The sequence below is a fragment of the Podarcis bocagei genome (genome assembly GCF_964188305.1).
Source record: "Podarcis bocagei genome assembly, chromosome: 7".
In the NCBI taxonomy this organism is placed as follows: domain Eukaryota; kingdom Metazoa; phylum Chordata; class Lepidosauria; order Squamata; family Lacertidae; genus Podarcis; species Podarcis bocagei.
Window position 1 is genome coordinate 64,788,828 of NC_138132.1, and position 22,734 is coordinate 64,811,561.

At 50.1% G+C, this 22,734-nt stretch overlaps 1 protein-coding gene across 2 annotated transcripts in view; it reads left to right on the plus strand.

The window, feature by feature from the left end:
- Positions 1 to 1,731: 1,731 nt before the first annotated feature.
- The window catches only part of STARD8 (StAR related lipid transfer domain containing 8), a 71,660-nt gene continuing 50,657 nt past the window's right edge, over positions 1,732 to 22,734 (plus strand). The window contains exons 1-2 of one of the 2 annotated variants that reach the window (XM_081203989.1): positions 1,732 to 1,941; positions 5,716 to 5,749. In XM_081203989.1, the coding sequence (XP_081060115.1) occupies positions 1,897 to 1,941; positions 5,716 to 5,749 (79 nt within the window). In that variant the 5' untranslated portion in view covers positions 1,732 to 1,896. Of the gene's footprint in view, positions 1,942 to 5,715; positions 5,750 to 14,982; positions 16,028 to 22,734 lie in introns of those variants that run through there. The other variant, XM_081203988.1, reaches the window with a different exon arrangement.

The window sequence follows — 22,734 nt, forward strand, 5'->3', positions numbered from 1 at the left end:
AATTGCAGAATGCTAGAGTTGGAAAGGGTCCCCAAGTGGTCATCCAGTCCAGCCCTTGCAATGCTTAGATGTATTTTCCGGCATTTCTCCACCTTGACAGTGCATCTGTCAGGGTCTCCTTCCAGGCACTGTTTGGGGGGTACCCAACCACAGTTCACTGCAGGCCAGGAAGGAGGTAGGAATAACTTGCTGGCGGAAGCCCCCTCACCTATTGCTCTCCACCCTGACTCCAGGGAACAGCAGAGCTGTAGGGCAGAGGAGGGAGGGCCCCCACCTGCCTCCTGAGGGACTTAATTGCTCAGTCCCATCAGCCGGGCAAAAGGACCCTTGGCACTAGCCAGATTGCTGGCATAGAGCCCTGTAGGGCAGGCCAGTGCTTCTGTGTAGGATGTATTGCACCCTTTAATATGTTTCTAGCCCACCTTCTCCCCAAGCTGAGATTCAAGGTGGCTTACAGCATTTGAAAACATCAGTTATAGAATACAGGGTAACTACAGTAGTTAAAACAATACAGTGGTACCTCGGGTTATGTACTTAATTCGTTCCGGAGGTCCGTTCTTAACCTGAAACTGTTCTTAACCTGCAGCACCACTTTAGCTAATGGGGCCTCCCACTGCTGCTGCGCCGCCGGAGCACAATTCTGTTCTCATCCTGAAGCAAATTTCTTAACCCGAGGTACTATTTCTGGGTTAGCGGAGTCTGTAACCTGAAGCATATGTAACCTGAGGTACCTGTAATTGAAATGCTCCCGTTGAAATACCATTTGCCCCAACGGCAGCCCGGTGACCAGAGCCTGCTTCTGATGGTGTGGAAAAGGAACCCCCCCCCCTTTTTTTACAATTGAACTAAGGCTACTGTTTCATTGAACTGCTCTAGCAGGAATGATCTGCATGACCCAAATGTCTTTGCAAATTCTATTTTTGCATTTCCAGAGTGTGGAAGATGTCCCTTAAATACAGAACTAATCCTGGAGTGTGAGCCAGTCAGGAGAATGGAGCCAGTCAAGAGGATGATGGGGGCATTTTCACAGATGGAAGAGGAGTGGATGGTAAAGTATTTTGATCGCTGCTCCATTCAGGAGACGCAACTTCTCTTGGTTCATAAGATTTGCCCCCTCCCGTTTTTAACCTCACAGCAAACCTGCGAAGTAGGCTATGCTGAGAGGCATCATGGTGTCTGAAGTGGAGCATGCCCAGTCACAAGCAGAAAAAGAAAATGCTTTACTGGATGAGTGAGCAGCTTCCTGGATACCAGAGGCTCTTCGGCTGCGATTCCTGCTTTGCGGGGGGGGGGGGGCTGGATTAGATGACCCTCAGGGTTCCCTTCCAACTCTACAAGTCTGCAGTTTTATGAAACGCCACCTCATTCCCTCGTCCCCTTCCTCCAGCTACATGAAACACAACAACAATTGCGTCCTCGCACGAGCCAGTGGCCTGGGAGCTGTCTGCACGTGTTCAGAGGTCCACAACTCTGGGTTTGGATGCGTCGCTCGCTCTGGTATGCAGACTTGTATTTCAGATGCTTGGCATGCATGCAGCTGCCTCTTGACTCCTCTATTCTTCTCCCTTCCCTGCTTCAACAGCAGCCGGACTGGTGCATTTAAAGAGAGAGGAAGGAAAGCCTTTTTTAAAAAAAACCCTTCTGTAATGTTTGGGGAATTTCAATTGGCATCCCAGGCCTTTTTCCAGCCAACGGAATAACGGTGCAGCTGGGTTTGAATTGCAGGGAACGCCTCCCTGCTTGTTTCCCAGCTCCTGCCGCAGCTGCTCCAGGCAGACAGACAGAAGGGCTGGCTGGCATTCCTGGATCTGATGGGGACAGCTCTCCCCTGGGGCCAGAGAGAGACCCCTGGCTCCTAGCTGCTGACCCCCCGCCCGGTCCCGGAGCGCCCCCATCATGCCGTGGCTGGATTTCTTCTGGGCTTGCTTCAAGAGGCCGAAGGTAAGGGAGCTCCCCCTCCAAAACCTCTCTGAGGCTTTCGCCACGGGTGACAGCTGCCGGGACACTTTCGATTGCCAAGGTCTCCTCTTTGGTTCAATTTCTTCCGCAGCAGATTGCCCTGCTCTGCCTGGCTCCTGTTGTTGCATGTTAGGCAGGGAACCAGCCTGTGGCAGCTAAGTTACCTTTTAAAAAAGGCATTTGACACAGCAGCAGCAGCAGCAGCAGCAACAACAACAACAACAACATCCGTCAGGTTTTAAGATTCTCAAATGCTGCAAACTGAAACATCTCAAACTACAGTTGCCGGAATTAAGCAGCGTATATATGATGCTTTTGGATGGCCTTTGGCTAAGGCAGTGATGGCAAACCTTTTATAGATGGAGTGCCCAAACTGCAACCCAAAACCCACTTATTTATCGCAAAGTGCCAACATGGCATTTAAACCTGAATACTGAGGTTTTAGTTTAGAGAAAACAACTCATATATTATCATATTTTGTCTCAAAAGAAAAGCACAATGACAGAGCTTTCAATGATACAAACAGCTTGTAAAAGTTTGCATTAAGATGACCCAAACTAAGTAAGGAAAGCAATCCCAAGTGCTTTCATTGACTTAAAATTATTTGGCAGAGAATTCCACACTTTAATGATTCCCCACTTTTAAGCTCCAGCCCGAGCAAGCAAGTGTTCTCAGCGTGGCCCTCTGAGTGCGTCCCCCATCACACTGCCATTTCCTGAAAGGGCCCCAGGGGCTGCCCCATGTGCTAGCCCCACTCCCTTGCCCAGCCCCGACTGGCCCCTACGCAGGGTGTCCGGCACGGCCGAAGGCTGTGTAAAGCCTCCACCTCGCAGCAGCAGCAGGAGGAAGGTGGCTGGTGGTGGCAGCACGCCTCTGAGTGCGTGCAGAGTGCTGCGCCCTCCCCACCCACAGCGGAGGGTCCCCAAGGGAAAACTTTAGCTCGGATGCATTGGGCAATGTCTGCTGTCTGAGGGCTGAGCCTGCTGGCAACAGCAGCATATGAAACTGAATGCCTAGTATCCAGCAGAGAAACCTTCAATCATCAGTTCACAGGTTGCAAATGATCTGTGTTATTGTTTGGGGGAAGGAAGAAGCCTGCACCCCAAATCTCTCCAACAGATAAAACAGGGACAAAATAAAGACAGTAGATGTTATTTTTTGGAGGAGGCGGAGAAAATAGGTGTAGCTTGACTGCATGAGACTGTGGGTTACAGTTGCAGGGGGCAGGAGAGGCTATCTGCAGTGGGTGCCCCCAGGGTTTTGGCTTGAACAGAGTCCCGCATGCTGTGCTCATACACTGAGCTTTAGTTTTGCATGGACTGAGTTCCTATGAACGTGTGCTGATAAGACACACCCACACACACCCACACACCCACACCCACACCCCTGCTTCCTTGCAAAGGGGGGGATTCAGAGGTCAGCCAGAGCTGCAGCATGCAACTGGTTAGGGATTCAGAGGCTGTTCGGGGGCTTTGCCACAAAGAGCCTCCAAAGCCAACAGTTATTTGCTTGCACAAGGCCATTCCAGCGGCTTCTTTAAAAAGAAAACCCAGAAAACCCACAAATTGCACACTTGTTACTCAGTTGCTGTGATGGATCCCCACAATGAGACTGAGCTGCTAGTTCCAAGGTAGGCAAGTTGTCCTATTTCCTGGGATAGCTCAGTTGGTACCTCAGCACAAGACTCTTAATCTCAGGATTATGGGTCTGAGCCCCACATTGGCCAAAATATTCCTGCAATGCAGGAGGTTGGACTAGATGACCCTCGTAGCTCTTCTCCAATTCTCCATATTCTATTATCCTGTGCAGTGCTGGTACCGAGCTATTTTTCCCCTTTGGCAAGGCTATTTTGTGTGGTAGGCAAGGCTAACTAAGGTACTTTCGCACCCCCCTAAAAAAAATATTTCTTTGATTTTCAAAAACAGGAGTCTTGTAGAAATGATAAAATTGTTCAAAATATAAATAAAAACAAACCAGAAATTCACAAGATATAACAAAAAATAATCTGTATAAAACTGTGCCCCTCAGAGTGGTCCGCACCCTAGGCAGCTGCTTAGCTGGCTTAAGGATAGCAGAGGCCCTGCTTCTGTGCGTGAAATGCAAGTGCCCTGTCCCCAATGTAAAGATTCACCTGCTGGACGTGATCAGCTCAGGCTGCAATCCCAGGCACACCCGCTTGCTGCAAGTCCCTCTAGTATTTTTATCTGAAGAAGTGTGCATGCACACAAAAGCTTATACCCAGAACAAACTTAGTTGGTCTCTAAGGTGGTACTGGACATTTTTTTTTAGTATTTTTATTGCCATTACTAATTACCTGCCCTTCACCCTAAGGTCCCGCGATGGGTTGCAACACTGAAACACAAAATTTAAATCTATAAATCAGTTTGTACACATGTTCGTCCAGGGGCCCATGTTCCAATATATTTTAAGCACCTGGGCATATCCCTGGCCAATGTAATCTCTTTGTCAAGAGTTAAATATTGTGCTAGGGTCCCTGTCCTCCTCACATACTAAGGGAGAAGAGAGAGAAACAGAAGAAACAGAAGAGGGAGAGCCCAGGGGCCGTCATGTTGGAGGAGGCAGCTGTGGAGTGTTGCACAAGATGTCAGAGGGCAGGAATGTCTGCAGGAAATTTATCCCATTTGCTGGAGGGAGAAATCCACCCAGTCCCTAGGAGCAAGGCTCATTGGGCTGGGGAGAGGCTGCCCCTAATGAAGGTCACTTGCATTTAATATTCCTCATACACCCTCTGTAGGAGGCCTCCCTAGAGTCTCAAGGGACCTTGGAGAAGAAGTTTAGGAATGTCCCATTCTCATGAATTTCACTTTCCCACAGGCCGTTGGGGACCCTCTTTCCTGTCTCAAGCTCAGGGGCTTAAGGAAGAGGCACTGGGACACTGGCCTCTAGCTGTTGTGAATCAGTAGGTTTTTTTTTTTTCTTTTAAGGGGGATAGAAGACTCAAGGGCAGGTCTGGAAAAACTCAGATATCAGCCCAGCTTTGAGAGTTCCAACCAGGTGGAACGCACAGCATGTTGGGGACGGGACTCGCTCCAGTCTCCAGCAGGCTCTTTCAGCTTCTACAGAAGTCTTTGCCACCCTGATATACACCTCCAGATGCTTTGAACTCCCATCTGCCCTATCCAGCACTGCCATGCCAGCTGGGGCTCATGCAACATCTGCTCCGAAAGGTCTGGAGCCTGTGATCCTGTGTCTGTTGAGCTGAGAACCTACGAGAGTCAACTTGGTGAGCTACCCAGACCAGGACTTTAATTGCACTCGGAGCTGCCTGTGATGAAAGCGTTCAGTAGCCCTCTTTCAAAACGGTTCCTTCCAATTGCTTATTTCCCCTGTTCTTCGATGGCCCTTTTGCAGCCCTGAGTTTTCAGTAGGGCAAGCGAAGGTCGCTATGAACCTGCTCCTGATTAGGGAGACGGCGGAGGCTCTTCCTCATCATATATATTTAACTGACCTTTCTACACAAATAGCCCAACCATTGTTTTGGATCTATTATTACCCAAAGGCACTACCATTAGCCACTGCTGTCACCCCTGCCCCCCTGCCCCCTTGAATACTGCATCATGGTCAAAAAAATTGTCTTTGTAAAACTAGCTCTGGAAATTTGGTTGGGATCTTTGTCCATGGCCAAGGTTTCAAAGAATAAGGCTGCCATGTGTTTCAAAGGATTGCATGGGATTTATAGAGAGAGGTGTGTGGGTTGAATAACTTACCTTTGTTGTTATGTGTTATTTTTTTCAGTGCTTCACATCACTGGACCGGAGGAGGGACGTGGGTGAGTTGCAGTGATCTCTGTCTTCATTCAGTCTTTCATTTGTTGCTGGGACATTTGTTGCATACCACAGGCAGAATACACTAAATTCTATGCATCCCAGAGAACCCAGATCAGGGCTGTGCGAGTCCCAGTGCCCTAATCAATCAATATCAATCAGTCAATCATTGTGTTTGACTAAAAGCAATGACAAATTCAATGACAGATCCAGCAAGTGAGTTAAAACCCGCACTTGCCATTCCTCCCCCTTTTCTTCTTCTTCTTCCTAATTGTTTAAACCAATTCATGAACCAAGAACTTACACATTGACCACTAATAATGAAACATAAGTTGTAGATATGTTTCCACATTTATTATGCTATTTTTGTGATGTATGACATGAGAAAACTTGGTATATTTATTTGTATAACATTATTCTTGTTTATAAAACCCAATAAAAAAACCTAAACACTAAAACTAAAAGAAATCCAGAGATATACATCCATTTCCAATCGGTCAAATTAATGAATCGCCTGCACCATGGTAGCCAAGTCTGCCCCTGCCCAGATTCAGGGTCAAGAAAAGCTGAATTGCAGCGTCAAATAGCAAGTTGTAACATCTGTTTGATTATTCTGTACAATTTACTTAACTTCCAATATCCTTGGAGGAGGTCCCTAAAGTCACGTGGGGGGTGAATAAAAAAGTTGTGGGATGAGGAATCCTGAGGGAATCCAAAGGGTGAGGAAGCTAAAATGCTAAAGGCATTTTGACTTTGACTTTTGACTTTGATGAAAGCTGTCCATGCTATACTCCTAGTGGTTGTCAAGTCCCCACTGACTTCTGAGGTGTTTTTCTTCAACGTCATAAGGACTAGAAACCTGTTGAATTAAAAATAGATTGGCAGTCCCATAACAGTACTGAATTCTGTGCTTGGTGCCAATTTCCCTGATGACATGTGGCATGGCACTGTCAGGGAGGGGAGCCCAATTTCCCCCCGTCACTTGGTCACTTGTTGCTCTGTATTTTGGTGATGTTGTGTGTGTCTTGTTAACGTAGGTAGAGAAAGAAAGGAATCCAGTTACACCAAAGTATATACAGATTTTTTGGGAAATGCTTCATTTCCACCTGACCCTTGGACTCCTGAACAGCTTCTCTTACGTAGGAACTCGACCTTGCAGTATGGCATGTATATTGAAATGTCAAGTTCTGAAATGTTCTGTTTTGTGAGTGAGAGAAGAGTGCAGCAAATAAAAATACATCCACATACTTAAAACTCCTAAGAAAAGAAGTATTTTATTTTGAAACCAGCATTTCAAAGCATCCCTTCTCCCTCTCCCGTTACAAAGAGTTTGCCGATTTCTTCACACCAAGCTCCCTGCATGCAAGCTTTGCAAGGTTGTTGTAACAGGCAGGCAGGATGTAACAGGCATTGCTTCCCCCGCTCAAAGCCTTCCTCCTCTGCAATCAGCCATTTCGTGGTGAAAGATACAATTGCTGTCCGTTAATCAGAACATCGGGAAGCGGGTGGCGATGTGGGTTAAATCACAGAGTCTAGGACTTGCCGATCAGAAGGTCAGCAGTTCGAATCCCCACGATGGGGTGAGCTCCCATTGCTCGGTCCCTGTTCCTGCCAACCAGGCAGTTCAAAAGCACATCAAAGTGCAAGTAGATAAATAGGTACTGCTCCGGCAGGAAGGTAAATGGTGTTTCTGTGTGCTGCTCTGGTTCGCCAGAAGCGGCTTAGTCATGCTGGCCACATGACCCGGAAGCTGTACGCCGGCTCCCTCAGCCAATAAAGTGAGATGAGCACCGCAACCCCAGAGTCGGCCACAACTGGACCTAATGGTCAGGGGTCCCTTTACCTTTAATCAGACATGAGTATATTCACTTACACGAGGCTCCCAAAATTTGGGGTGTCAGAGAGAAGGGTTGACTGGAGGCCCTTGTTGCCTTTCCATATTTGGGTCTGAGTTCATTTCAGCCAGCTTGCAAATAGCCACTGGCCTGGTTGTCTGTGGCAAGTAGGAATCACAGCTGAAGTCTCAATAGCAGTGACACACAACAGGGTTCATGAAACTGCCTCCATGCCGTTTCTCATTTCCCTCTTTGGACATTTGCAATGACCCGGTGGGTGCTGGCAGGGGGTGTCTGGTGAGCTGCTTTGCAGAGCAGATGACGCTGTGAAAACCTGGCTGCTTTCCCCAGAAGAGGGCGCTATTTCTCCACCCTCCTCGGCCCCTTTCTCACTCGGGGCAGGCCGTGACCTCCTGACCTGCCTAACGCAGTTCCCATTCAGGTCCAAAGGCTGCTCTCTTCTACAGCCTCCTTCCTTTCACTTCTCTCTGGTGACGCTAACCAAACTTCCCATCTATTGTTTCTGGGGTAAACAAGAAGCGAAGGATCTTGAAGCGAACACAGCTGGCTGGTGCTATGCCCTGGAAGGCGTTTGCTCTAGCGAACAATGGCTTTGGCGCCTTCAGGGAGCAAATTTACTCCCATAGCTGCCCCGTTAGCTATTGAAAAGGGGATGAAAACTGGCACGGTCGTGGGGTGTTCAGCAGTTGTGGCACTTCCTGGGCAAGCCAACTTTGCAAAATGAGAGGAGCCAGATTGCTCTCAGAGCTCTGTGAAGTAATATTTGTGACCAGCAGGGGTGTGCCCAGCGCTGCTGCTTCTCAGTTAAAACTACTCATTACATTATCATCGAACTTCACTCCCGATTTGTAATTGGATTTGGTGCTTTAATGACGGATGCGCACCACCTTGAATTCTTGGGAGAGAATCTTCGAGTTGGAAGGGACCCCAATTGTTATGTACTGAGTTGAATAGGATCCAAACTGAAGCAGTCTGATTGGTCCTAGAACAATAGGATCCAAATTGCAGCAGTCTGATTAGTCCTAGAACAATAGGATTCAGAATGCAGCAGTCTGATTGGTCCTAGAACAATGCAGCAGTATGATTGGTTGGCAGGAACCACCCAATCCTGCTCCAGATAGAAGTGAATCCACAACCTGATTGGCTTACAGTAGAATTCCGGAATTAGCCAATCATGTGCAGCCCATTGTGTAAATAATGTATATAAAGCAGATACTGTGAGGGGACATTCATTCATTCCTCCTCACCACTATGAGCTGAATAAAGAGCATGAAATCACTTTGCGACTCTGAGTATATTTCACCAATGATCATTTAGTCCAACCCTCCCACAATGCCTTATAAAGGGGATGGCAGTGATGAATGAATAAATAAATAAATGGGTTTATAATTATAAGTTATGTATCATCATCCATGAATCAGGTCAGGCCTCTTTAGGGAAGGAGTTTCAAAGAAGCGAGTGCTACAGCCGAGAAGGCTAAAGCATCCATAAGGTAAAGGGACCCCTGACCATCAGGTCCAGTCGCAGATGACTCTGGGGTTGTGGTGCTCATCTCGCTTTATTGGCTGAGGGAGCCAGCGTATAGCTTCCAGGTCATGTGTCCTGCATGACTAAGCCGCTTCTGGTGAACCAGAGCAGTGCATGGAAACGCCGCTTACCTTCCCACTGGAGTGGTACCTATTTATCTACTTGCACTTTGATGTGCCTTTGAACTGCTAGGTGGGTAGGAGCAGGGACCGAGCAACGGGAGCTCACCCCGTCGCGGGGATTCAAACCGCCGACCTTCTGATCAGCAAGTCCTAGGCTCTGTGGTTTAATCCACAGCGCCACCCGTGTCCCTCATAAAGCATCCATATCCCAAAGAATTGTATTCCTCCCTTTCTGAAGAGAGAGAATGAAGAGGGGGGCAGGAGCATAGATAGCTGCTCTAGCACCCGGAGCAGAGGAGGCAGGGCGATCCATGCACGGGGGCGGCACAACGAGCTGCCCACAGAGACCGCCTGGCGGATGCAAGCCCCATGCTGCCGTTTTGGGCAGCACGGGGCCCCGAGCCACCGTGTCACTCCCCACAGTAAGTGCCGCCCCCTGCGGTGTGCCATTTTGTCACCCCCTTCAAGGATGACACTCGGGGCGAACCACACCCCCGCACCCCCTTCCTACACCCCTGAGCGGGGGGAGGCAATGTATCCGCTTGGACCTTTGAAACAGCCTTTGTCTGGGGGTGACAACAAGGTGCTTTCCATGTGTGTTTTTGGACTCCCAACAGGCCCCAGCCGGGAATGGTCAATGGCCAGGGATGAGGGGGAATTGTTGTTCAATGATACCTCCAGGTCACCAGGTTGGTCACACGGAAGCACACACACATATCCACACATCTGAAAAAATGTTTAGGGGTACTTTCATTTTGACTCCAGGAAATCACCATTTTATAGTTCAAATCGGGAAAAATAGATACAGTAAATGGACACAAGTACAAAGATTCACAAAATGTTTCGGGGTATGCGTACCCCTGCATCCCCCCAGGAAAAAAAGCACTACACACATCTTTGACATTTTACCATTGCAACTCTGTGGACACAGATGACATCAGAATGCTGTTAATAGTTTTGTTGGGGGGGACAGACCAGTTCCAAAGTCTGGCTTTCAGATACACACAAAAAATATAAATCCATTATGTGTGAGAATTCTGTATGTGGGAGCGTTCATTAGGGCCTGTTTAATTGCTCCATGAAAGTGAGACCTAGAGGTCTTATTTATTTGTTATTATTACAATCACAGACAACAAAGTGCAATCTGACAAAGGGTTTGGAAGAGAGACTTGGCCCCCTTAAATGGCAGTCTGATTGATAGGTGAGGCTCAGGAGGTGGGGGTTGGACTAGATGACACTTGGGATCCCCTCCAACTTACTGTTCCGTGATTCAATGATAAGGAAGTGGTTCTTCCTTGCTGTGTACTGAAAAGCTCAGCAATTTACTGGAACTGAAAATAAAAACTAAAACTGATTTGGTTTGCAAATACTCTCACACACAAACAGAGTGATCAGAGGGAATCTCCCGTCTTGATTCATTTCTGCAGTCAAACTTGTGATCTCTGCCTCTGAGTCATTCTGGGGTGCTTCACACCCGGCATCCTTGCTGAAAATAAACCTTCCAGCACCAGCCTCGTCTGACCTCAAGAAAAGCAAAAAAACCCACCAACACCCCATTCTTGGCTAGACAGCTTTCCCCCACTGTGTCTGGACAAGGTTTACAGGATCTATCCCAAGCTTGACTATTTAGATCTGGACTTTCTGTCCTACTGACTCTGGGCTATAGCTGGGGGTGCAGTGGGGCTCCATCTTGCCTATATTTGACAACTTGGAGAGTTTTGCATTTAGGAGCCAAGAGACTCTACAGAGTTTCTTTGAGTTCTGATGGCGAAGGGGAAATCAGTGGCTGGTTTTTCCTCATCTTCCAGGGTATCGCTTTCAAATCTTGGCTGCTTCTCTGATCTCCCCAAAGCTCTTTGCAGTTTCCCTCTTATCAGTCCTCACCACACTCTGTCTTCTGTGATATCCAGGGACGCGGACTTATAAAAAATATTGGGGGGGCCCGGGAAAGCTAATGAATAATAAATAAGCTCATGAATATGCAAATAAAGTGGCGCCGCCTCCTCGTGAGCAAATAGGGGAGAGCGTGCTGCGCCTATTAATCAGCTCCGGAGCGGAAATTGGGTGGAGCTTTTGCTCGGGAGGGAGGGCAGGAGGCATGCAGCCCGACCCTGTGCATTTTGGGCTGGGGGAGGGGCGGCGATGGCGCTCTGCTGGAGGGGCGCCGGAGATTATTGGGGGGGCAGAGCCCCCCCAAACGAATTTTTGAGGGGGCTCGGGCCCCCTCAAGCCCCATGGAGTCGGCGCCTATGGTGATATCCTTGCACCTTTGGGAGCTGAAGTGAACCATATCAGGACCGTTTGCTTTTTGATCCTTCTCCACAAGAGCTTACATTAGATAACGCTGGAGGTGGTGAAGGGCAGTGGCAGAAGTTCATTTCATTGTATAAAGCAACCAAGGTCCCTTTCTAATAAAATTACACCAGAGGCCCTCGGGTTTGTGAATAGTATTACATTTGTCGCTCATCTTTCCTCCATCATGGAACCCAGAAGCAGTGCATGTGGTTCCTATCCATAAGAACATCAGAAGAGGCTGCAGGATCAGGCCAATGGCCCATCTAGTCCAGCATCCTGTGCTCACAGTGGCTGAACAGTTGCCTGTGGGAAACCAGCAAGGAGGACATGACAACAAGAGGCCTCTCCCCTCCTGTGGTTTCCAGCAACGGATATTCAGAAGCATTTCTGGCTCCAGTTGTGGAGGCAGAGCAGAGTCATTATGGCTAGTAGCCATCGAGATAGCCCTGTTTTCCATGAATCTGTCTAATCTTCTTTTAAAGCCACCAAGGTTGGTGGCCATTACTTCCTACCCACAAAGAGGGCTGGGAAAGTTCCCCATCAGTAATCCTGGAGGACTTGCCAATTAGTGTGGACAATCCTGAGACAAGTGGACTAATGGTTGAACTCAAGAAAAGGAGGAAATTTCCAGAGGACCCGGCGTGGAATTCTTTCAGGAAGTTTTAAGTCAACTAGTGCTTTTCAGAGTTACTGTAGTTGTCAGAAGTGGCCTTACTATGTGGCATAGGGACACGGGTGGCGCTGTGGTCCAAACCACTGAGCCTCTTGGGCTTGTCGATCGGAAGTGAGCTCCCGTTGCTCTGTCCCAGCTCCTGCCAACCTAGCAGTTTGAAAGCACACCAGTGCAAGTAGATAAATAGGTAACACTGCGGCAGGAAGGTAAACGGTGTTTCCATGCACTGTGATGGATCACAGTGTTCTGTTGCGCCTGAAGTGGTTTAGTCATGCTGGCCACATGACCTGGAAAGCTGTCTGTGGACAAATGCCGGCTCCCTCAGCCTGAAAGCGAGATGAGTGCTGCAACCCAAGAGTTGCCTTTGACTGGACTTAACCACCCAGGGGCCCTTTACCTTTACCTTACTATGATGCATGTTGAAGTGGTGAATCTGTGAGTGCACATACATGGGCATTTGGGCTGTGGCCCACAGGAAACTGTCTGGAATATGTCCAACTTAAAGGGTCAAAGTTCATTCTGCTCCATGGTGGATTGTGTCCTGCCTCGATCAGCGTCTGGCAGAGATAAAGGAGCACATGGATTTCCCACCTAAGTTTCGGAAAGGTCTTTGGCCACCTTGATACAAACAAATTCACAAGGCAGGGATACGTCACGGCACTCCGCATGAGCGTAAAAATAAAATGCAAGCTTTTAAAACTTCAAACTTTCCAGCGCGCGGTTACAGGAAAACTCTTGCGTCGAAATAAGAAGTGCAGTCAGACAGTTACACAACATCTCCTTTCTTCTCCTCTTGGGAGAGTCTGAATTTTCATGCCTTCCCCAGCTGTGAAAGTTTCCACTCGCCTCTGAAGCCCTCCCTGCCCCCCCCCACCAGCGATGATTTCCAGCTCCAGAATAGTCATCCAGCTCTAGGAAGGCCTCCTGCTTACTTGAGCGTCCCGGCAGAAGCTTTGAGCACAGCGACCCTTGATGGTTTGCGGAGGGGCATGCATTCAAAACCTGGACCACAGGCAGATGTCAAAAGCGCCTCACATTCTCTATCCATACCAACTCTGCCCACATTTTGCAACGGGTATGAATTATACGCATTGAACATTTGTGCCTGGGTTGATTTATAGAGCTTCTGCAAGCAGGGAGGGGAAGGCAAGAAAACTTAGCATTCCTCGCTCAGAGGCAGTGAATACCATAGAATTATAAAGTGTTAGGGTTGGAAGAGACACCAGAGCTCATCTAGTCTAACACGCTGCAACCCAGGGGTACTACAGGAGGGGAGAGTGTTGCTCTTGTACTCAGGCCTTGCTTGCAGGTTTCGCTTGGGGAAATCTGGTTGGCTGCTGTGAGAAGAGGATGCTGGAGAAAATCTGATTTAATCTTCCTGGTACTGGACAGCTTTGCGCCCCTGCCACAAAATCATGAAAACAGAGAACGCAACACTGTGCTTGCTCTGAACTGTGTCCAGGAGTGTGAAATACACACAACTGGATCACAAAGTGCTCATCTGTGTACCGTGTGGACGCAGGGATTGCCTTTGCAGCACATTCACAATCCCTGGAGGAGGAGGAGCTGTAAGAAGGTGGCAGTTTGTTGGGGGGGGGGCTGAGGTCTCCTGGCTCAGGTGCTGCAATTGTCCCGTGAGTTAACCCTCTCCCCTGAAGGAAGAAAAGCTCCCCCCCCCCAGGCAGCACGAACCAGCGCCAATCTTCTTGTTGTTCAGCACTTTGGAAAATAGCTTCCAGAGTCCTAAGGAAGGCAGGAAATCCACTGCAGGCTCCAAACATCCTCCTGAGGGTTAAGAGGAAGTTTTGGTGTGCAAGGCAGGAGAGAGGGGCAGGCAGGACTTAACCCTTTCCCAGCCCATCCCTTCTCCCCTATAAATACTCTCCCTCTACCATCACCATTTTTTAACCCATGCTCTGAAACTAAAAGTGGATCTTGTTGAGGTGGGAATGGCATTGGGGAAAATTGAAGTGTGTGAGGGATGGGTGGGTGAAGCATCCCTCTTTCATGCCAACCCTTCCCCATTAGTGCCTCTCTCCCCCCCCCCCACATCGCCATTATCCTGGCAGATGTGTATTGGTGAACATGTACCACTCCCCCAAAGAACACAGACTGAGCATAGACCAGCGTGCCTGAAGCTTTGCCTCTTCTCCCATTTGACCCCCACAACAGCCCTGTAAGGGAGGTTGGCTGAGGAAGAGTAACTGGCCCAAAGGAACACAAATAGGGATTTGAAGCTGGGTCCCCTCTGTCCTAGCCTGATGCTCTAACCACTGTACCTTGCCTTCATCCTGCTGGTCTAGTAACAGCAACTCAGAGCAGCTTCCAACCAAGAACAGATGAGAATGCGTGAAACGACAGCCTACATACTAAGAGCCAACAGATTAAAGCCAACAATCGTAAAAGCAGCAATGGAAATAATTTTTTTGAAAAATAGCAGCACAGCTAAATATTAAAAGCCTGTGGAAAGAAAAGTCAAGAGAAAGGAAACTGGACCAAAGCGGCAGGTCCAGGGCCTCGGTGGTGGCGGCCCCACCATCATGAAAACCCCACCCTTCTTTTCATTGCCTGAACTGGTTGTGCCATTGGCCCTCCTGAGCAGAGGATGGATGGATGGATGAAGTTTACTTACAGTATATGCTGCTTTCCCACAAAGCAGCTTACAGCAAAATTCAAAACATTGGAACTACAGAGTATTAGTAAGTTCAAAAATCAGGCAAACACTATTACAAAAGCAAAACTATATAGGTTTAAGTACATAAATACAATGCAAAACAAGTGTTAATCGCTAATAAAGTTTCTGGCACTGGTCTGGCTGCACACTAGGAGCCTGGCTTAAATGCAGTTCAGAGATGGGTCTTCTTTCCATGCTAGAGGACAGTCAGCTGACTCCCGCAGATGTACTCCACAGGAGGCTGACGGCAGCAAGAGGCAAATGCCAGGGAAGGCAAAGGATGGCAAGGCTCTCCGCCAGCCTCCTGGAAGTACCAAATGCTGGCGCAGGTCTTACTGGGATGGTTTGGGAGCAAATGGACCCGGGGCCATTCAGAGCTTTAAAGGCGGAGAGAACAGCACTTCACTGAGCCTGGGGAGAAGCAGGAAGGTGAAGAAGCTGCAACTAGATGCCAGCGGTTTGGTGCCACACAAAATGTCTCAGCGCTGCCGTTTGACCAACTGAAGTTTCCTGAGCAGTTTTCAAAGGAGGCCTCTGCATGGACAGCATCGCAAGGAAGCCAGGACATCATGGGGGTTCTGTGACGCATTTCGTACCTGCAAAGCAGCATCAGTCTGGAAACGGTCTAAGCGCCCCCCTCCCTGCCTGGCCTCACCTGTTGGACGGCAGCCTTGCCATCCTCGGAGCAGCTCGGCAGATGCTCAGAAAGGGACCAGGGCTGCCCCCTAGTGGCGTTTCCGAGAAGGCTTTTCGAAGAAGACTTCCCCGACGTGGCGCCTTGCTGGTGTCTTTGGCGCCCGGTTGTGGGAGGAAGAGCCTTGAAAGCTGAGTTGCCCCGTCCCTGCCGGTGCCTTTTCTCTCCCTTCCGAGCCTGGGGGAGCCCCAGCGGGTTCTGCTTTCCCGGCGAGGGCGTGGTCGTCGAGGAGGAGCCTGCCCGGCCCTGGATCTCCCTCGCCCAGGCGGCGCAGAGGCGCAAAGGCTCAGACGGAGGATGGAGCGGCCGGGCGCAGCGAGAGGCTCCCGACGGCGCGCCCTGTCCGGAGGCGGAGGCAGGACCTGCGGGCGTTCCTTCTCGCGGCTCCTGCGGGCGCGGAAAGCAGGCGTCGCGGGTGGTGGAGGGTCCCGGGGGAAGCCAGGTAAGCACCCGCCCGCTCGCGGTCCAGGATTCGGCCCCTTTCAGCCTCTGGTTTTCCCGCTGCTCTGTCTTTGGTCCCGCTTTACGCGGTTGGACTGATTTACTTGCTCCATTGCTTTTACAGGTACTTATTTTAATCTGTTTATTTGCTTTCTTGCATTTCCTAATGATTTCTTGCATGTCTCTCCCACCTTCTGCTCTCCAACTCCTAGGGTCCGAGGTCCCTTCGGTCCCCCCCACCCATTTTTTTAAAGCGTCCAGCTCCCTCCCCCCAAGTTGACGGGCATTGCCCTTCAAATGGTGAGCCTGCCCCGAGTCATGTGATTGATTATGCGGAGGCGGGGCTCACCTGCCACCCCCATATATTTTATTCAAGTTGGCACCCCTACCTGCAAGGATCTTCAGGCGGCCTACGTGGTTTCCCCCCACCTCATTCAATCCTCACAACAACCCTGTGAGGTTAGACTAAGAAACTGACTTGTCCAAGCAGTGGCGGACTTTGGGCTTTCAAATTTCAGCAGTGCCCTGTGCGATACCAACATTCAGCCACATCCTGCCTCTTGCCTTCCCTTCTAAGTCATTGTTTCGGTGCCCACTGAGGCACCCTCTTGGCTCTGCAATCCTAACCAGTCACACTCCCCTAAATCTGCCTCTGGCCTAAGGTCACCCAGTGAGCTTCATGGATAAGTGTGGGGATTTGAACCTTGGTCTCCTCACTCCTGGTCCAAGGCTCTAACCAGTACACTGCACTGACTTTTTATGGTCAAGGGGACCAGGGTGCCTCTTTATAGAGAGCTGGCCGGTAGCTGGGACACAGTCCTCCAGGCAGCAGAGGCTGTTGAATAAGGACTTCAGACAGAAGCCACCTTGGGGAATGCTTGGCTTCTGAAACAGCTCCCTGCAAGGTGAAAGTCAGCAGCTTAGGGAGAGAGGCTGGAAGCCAACTCCCAGTTACTTGCAGGGAGCTGGAAGTATTTATCTATGAACACAGAGAGTATAAAAAAACCACAACCATCTGAATTCCGAAGCAGTACCTTCCATTCCATTCTGTTCCATCTCCCAGGAAGAGGTTCCTGGAAAGCTGGATGGACCAAAGTTCAGATTCAGTATAAGGCAGGCTTCTGAATCTGCATGCAGAGGAGAGGTTTGAGGTGGAGCAGGTCCCCTAATGGTGTCATAGCACTGGGAACTGACATAGACTCATAGGATTGTAGAGCTTGAAGGGACATCTAGACCAACCCCCTTCAATCAGGTTCAATAAGTTGGGTGTCGGGAGAGTGGCAGTTCTAGAAGGGAGGACCTCAGGGTCACAGGCAGCTTTGCAGTTTAGGACAATCCTAAGTTGGCCACCATCCCAGATGTGAAGAAGCTGCACCCCTGCTATGAATTACATTTCCTTCAGCTCCCCTGAAACCTCTGTGTGGATGGGAAAGTGGGATTAATCTTCCTTGGGTCAGGAGCTCCTGCTGCAGATGTCCCTGTAGGAAAAGCCCCACGCGTAAGATCAACATCACATGCCAGCTTCTAACCGGGATTTGTGCCAGTTCTTACGCCTATGATGCCTGAGTCATCTCTTCAAGGGGGAAGCCCTGATAAACTCCCTGGCAGAACTTCCCCAAATGAAGGAGTTTGCCAGCCTGCTGCCCCAAACTGCTTATGGCCATGGAATCCACACCCCTCAATCAATGGTCAGTAAAGACCGGATATAATCTGTCTCCCACTTTCTGCCAACTTTCTGCGAGCAAACTAGGGTGAGTGCTGAATAAATGCATCATATGGAGGAAGCCCTGGTCCCTGATAACTCAGTCGGTAGAGCATGAGATTCAGGGTTGTGGGTTCGAGACCCATGTTGGGCAAAAGATTCCTCCATTGCAGGGGATTGGACTAGATGACCCTCGTGGTCCCTTCTGACGCTACAATTCTATGACTCTGTGCCTCTGTCTTAGAACCGCCTACACAGTCTTTTTCCTCAACGAAATCTGGGCGCTGTAATTTGCAAATCTCTCGCTAATTCCCAGCAACCTTTAACAGACAACAAATTTAAGCTTGTTTAAATGTTAACCTTCTGCCACACATAGAAGACCCCAGGAAGAAGACTTGGCTGGCCCCCCCCCATTGCTTGAATTGTAGTGTTTTTCAGAGACCATTGTTTCAGTAAAAAGGCCTGCTTCCTGTGCTACAATGCGGCATAGTTTTTGTTTGCTTGTTTTTAAATGCATCTTACCAAAAGGCACAGGGTTAAAACTGCAGGTGCTGGCATTTTTCTGCACAGAAGAAAAGCGGAAAGGTCTGGGAGGGCCCTGCTTTTATTCTATGTCTCACCCTGCTTTCCTTTCCCAGTGACTCCTGCCTATAAAGAGAGGGGGCTCCAGTGGCGTAGCATGGGTTGTCAGCACCCGGGGCAAGGCAAGTAATTTGCGCCCCCTAACCAGTGGATTTGCGCCCCTAACCCTAACCCCCAGATGTTGCGGCCAGTGCGGCCGGTGCGGCCGGGGCCCCCTGCACCCCCCACGCTACGCCACTCTGCAGCAGTAGCTTCAAAACCCACCTTGCCAGTTCCCAAAGGGCACCATGCACAGCAAAATCCAACGCCTTTCGTTTTTCTCATTTATTTTTATTATTACTATGTATCTTTAAAAGATAAACATTCAGCGTAACAAAGAACTTAAACCGGAAGCCTTTCTTTAGCGCACACACACACACCCTTAGGGGGATGATCCACCACTCATTTACTCGTCAGCAAGCCCGCCAAACTTGCTGACGAAACCGAAAGCCTCTTAACCCGCTGGCGAGAGGCTTAGTCGGGCCTCGCCCGCCCACCGGCTTCCTCTCGGAGGTTTTTGGGGAGCGCAGGGCGCGGCGAGGCCCGGTGGCGCGTCGGGGTGCGGAGGCTGCCCGTGCCGGCCAGGCGTCGGTGGCAGCGTCGGCGCTGCTGCAGCGGCTGCTCCTCCTGCGAGCAGTGAGTGGAGCGCAGCCGCAGCGGCGGCGGGGGGCGCGCGCGCTAGGGCGCAAGGCTGGCCGTGGCTGCGGGGAGCCCGGCGGAGGAAGGAACTTGTCCCTTCCCTCTGGACTCGCGCCCCCCCAGATGTTGCGCCCGGTGCGGCCGGCACCCTTGGCACCCCCCACGCTACGCCACTGGGGGGCTCCTTTAAACTCCTGAAGGTATGGATTAGCCCGGAATAAAGGGATTCTTCAGCTGCGCTTCTTGAATTGCAGGGGGTTGGACTAGATGACCCTTGGGGCCCCTCCATGAGAAGATGAGTTGATGACAGTCAGGGGGGTGGCTCAGACTGAGGCGGTGGCTGCACACAGGAAGCTATGATGCAAGCTAGCTAGTGTGGAGGCAAGTTCATTGTACAGTGGTACCTCGGGTTAAGAACTTAATTCGTTCTGGAGTTCTGTTCTTAACCTGAAACTGTTCTTAATCTGAGGTACCACTTTAGCTAATGGGGCCTCCCGCTGCCATCGCACGATTTCTGTTCTCATCCTGAAGCAAAGTTCTTAACCCGAGGTACTATTTCTGGGTTAGCAGAGTCTGTAACCCGAAGTGTCTGTAACCTGAGGTACGACTGTACAAGAAGCAGTTGATTCTTGTCTCTTAGTTTTGAACCCCCACTTCCGTCTCTGTGAAAAAGGGCCCCAGTCTTGCTTCGGCTGACCTCCCTCTCCCTGTGTTGTGTCACACACTCGCCTGGGCGGTGATGTCGGCTGCCATTCCCCAGCGCTGTGTTACGAGCTATTAATACCCCCCTGCGCGTGGGCCCGGCTCAATGCTGCCCATTCATCAGGCTGGCTGAGGCAAGCTGTTGGCATGTGGGCCTCCTCCCAGCCCCTCCTGCCAGGAGCACCCCAGTGGTTGGTCTCCTTCGGGGCAGAGATAGAAGCGTGAGTGTTTCGCCCTCGGCCATGCTGGCCGGCTGCCTCTCCAGCGCCTCATTCAGTTTTGCACGTTTAGGGCCTGGGAAATATTTCCTGCTTCCAACCCCTGAGTTCTTTGGTTCCTTGTTTGGATGAGGAAAGGAAAGGAAAAGTCTTGAAAGCCTCACTGACGCCCAACGTTTCCCCTCTGGAATACAGGAGAATGAAGTCAAGGGTCAGCGTCAGCCCTCCCTGACCCGCCACACTCCAGATGTTTTGTCTGGGGGCTGATGGGAGTTGTAGTCCAAAGAGAAGCACCAGGCGGGCAAAGCCTGCCTTAGGCCTTGTGGCGCCCGTAAAATGCTGTAAGCCGTTAAAGTGTCACACCTGGAAGAGATGTAGGATCTAATCCCCACCTAGCCACAAAGCTGTCTGGGTGTGACTTTGGGGGCCAGTTGCTGTCTCTCAGCCTAACCAACTTTGAAGGTTTGTTGTGGGAATTAAATGAGGAGATAGAGAAACACATACACCACCTTGAGTTCCTTGGCGAATAGGGCGGTGTATAAATGCAGTGCAGTGGTACCTCAGGTTGCAGGCGCTTCAGGTTACAGACTCCACTAACCCAGAAATAGTACTTTGGGTTAAGAACTTTGTTTCAGGATGAGAACAGAAATCGCATGGCGGTGGTGCTACAGCAGCGGGAGGCCCCATTAGCTAAAGTGGTGCTTCAGGTTAAGAACAGTTTCAGGTTAAGAACGGACCTACAGAACAAATTAAGTTCTTAACCCAAGGTACCACTGTAGTAGTAGCAGCAGCAGCAGCAGCAGCAGCAGCAGCAGCAGTAGTAGTAGTAATAAGTCCAGTGGCTACAAGGGGCTTGTCCACAGGTAGCTCAGTCAGTAAAGCATGAGACTCTTAATCTCAGAGTTGTGGGTTCAAGACCCATAGTGGGTGAAAGATCTTGCATTGCAGGGGGTTGGACTAGATGACGCTCGTGGTCCCTTCTGATTCTATGTGTTTAATGTTAAAACGACTTGTGTCAATGACATTAATGCAATGTGCCCTTGGGCCTGGTCCAGAAGCTCCAGCTGGGGCAGAATGAAGCAGCCAGGCTGCTGATGGGGCATCTGGCCAAGAACATGGGACTCTTCTGAAAACGGCAGCACCGGCTGCCCGTCTACTACTGAGCCTGGCTCAAGGTCCTTGTGTTAGTTTATAAAGCCCTGGACAAGAATATTGTAGGGACTGCCTGAACCCTTCTGTCCCGGCGCAGTTGCCAAGATCATCAGCAGGAGCATCGCTGGTTGTTCCCCAAGGCTCAAGTGACAGCAATGAGAAGCCGAGCCTTTAATGTCACCAGCCCAGGCCTGCGGAACTCTCTGCCAATAGAGAGGTGCATTCTGTGCCAACTTTTAAACGCCTGCTGAAAAGTTTTCTATTCTGTCAGGTGTATGCTTGGCAGTTAAGAGTACATCCTTCTGCAATGGTACCTTGATGTCTGTTTTAAACAAAAGGTCTTCCACACACACACACACACACACACACACACACACACACACACGTTACCTCCTAAGTATGCTGCTGAAGAAAGCTACTCTATTTTATGGAAGAACATGCCCAGAGACCCATTATTGAATCTACAACATTCACCATCCCCAATAGAAAAGTGGCCACCCCTATTCCAGATGGAAGGCATTGTGTTTAGGTTCAAAGAAGCTTCATCATTGCCACTTTCCTGATGTAAATAGGCTTCCCCCCAAAAAAACAGTTCATAGGGAAACACCATATGTGCACCATGTATGCGTTGGGGAGGGGGCGAGATTCAAGTTGTCATGGAAGCATGGGTGTAGCCAGAATTTTTGTTGAGGGGGCAGGACATTTGTGTGTGTGAGGGGGGGGGGTCAGAACCGACATGATTGGCCAGTTATTTAAGTAGTCCTATTGTTTTAGTTGATCTAGGGGGCCCTGGTTGGAAACAGTGAAATAGTGCCCAGTCCTGATCCAGTTTGGGCTCCCCCACAAGCACTTTTTTGGGGGGGTGGGGGCAGTAGCTGGGGGGTTAATGGTGGGTAGGTCGAATCGCAGTTGTCCCAAAGTCACTCCACGTTTTGCTTTTTCTCTCCCTGGCAAAAGCAGGCCTTGCAGATGGTCAGGCTGTGAGGCTTAATGCCCATTTGGGTTGTGTTGCAACAAAGCCAGCTATTTTAAAATGTATTTGCACAGACAATTCCAGCACCTTCGCCGCAACCCTTTGGCCCACAAGCCTCCCACTTCCTCCCAAGGGGAAACATAACTGGGGCTCTCGCCGCCCGCTAAGGAAGCCCCCTGCCCCTGCCCCCTCCCCCCCATTCCCTGGAAACGCCCGTCTCTGCTCACATTCAGCATAAGGATCCGATTGGAGGAACTGAAGCTTCATTTGGGAGATCAGTTCCTAAGGAGCCCCCGCTTTCTGTGGTGTTTGGAAATACAGGTTCAAGGAGGATGCCGGGGGCTGGATGTGGCTCCCCCCCCCCCAGTGGCAGAGGAGGAGGAGGAGATGGTGGCAAGGCAGGAAGAGGCTGTGGCTGCATTGTTAAGCAGTTGAGCTCAATGCAGGGTTATGGTTAGGAAACCACTGACACAGAGAGGTTGTTCCTGAGCATGCCAACCATGTGGCAGAGTTTCCGATACCTCTCGCTTCTTATGGAGACTTCAGTAGCGGGGAGCCTCCTTTCAATTCACCTCCCGGCTTTCATTGACTTGGTTGGGTTTCACCACATCCAGCTGCATTACATGTGACCCAGAATCCTTGAAATGTAGAGCTGGGAGGGACTCCAAGAGTCATTTAGTCTGACCCCCCTACAGCAAAGG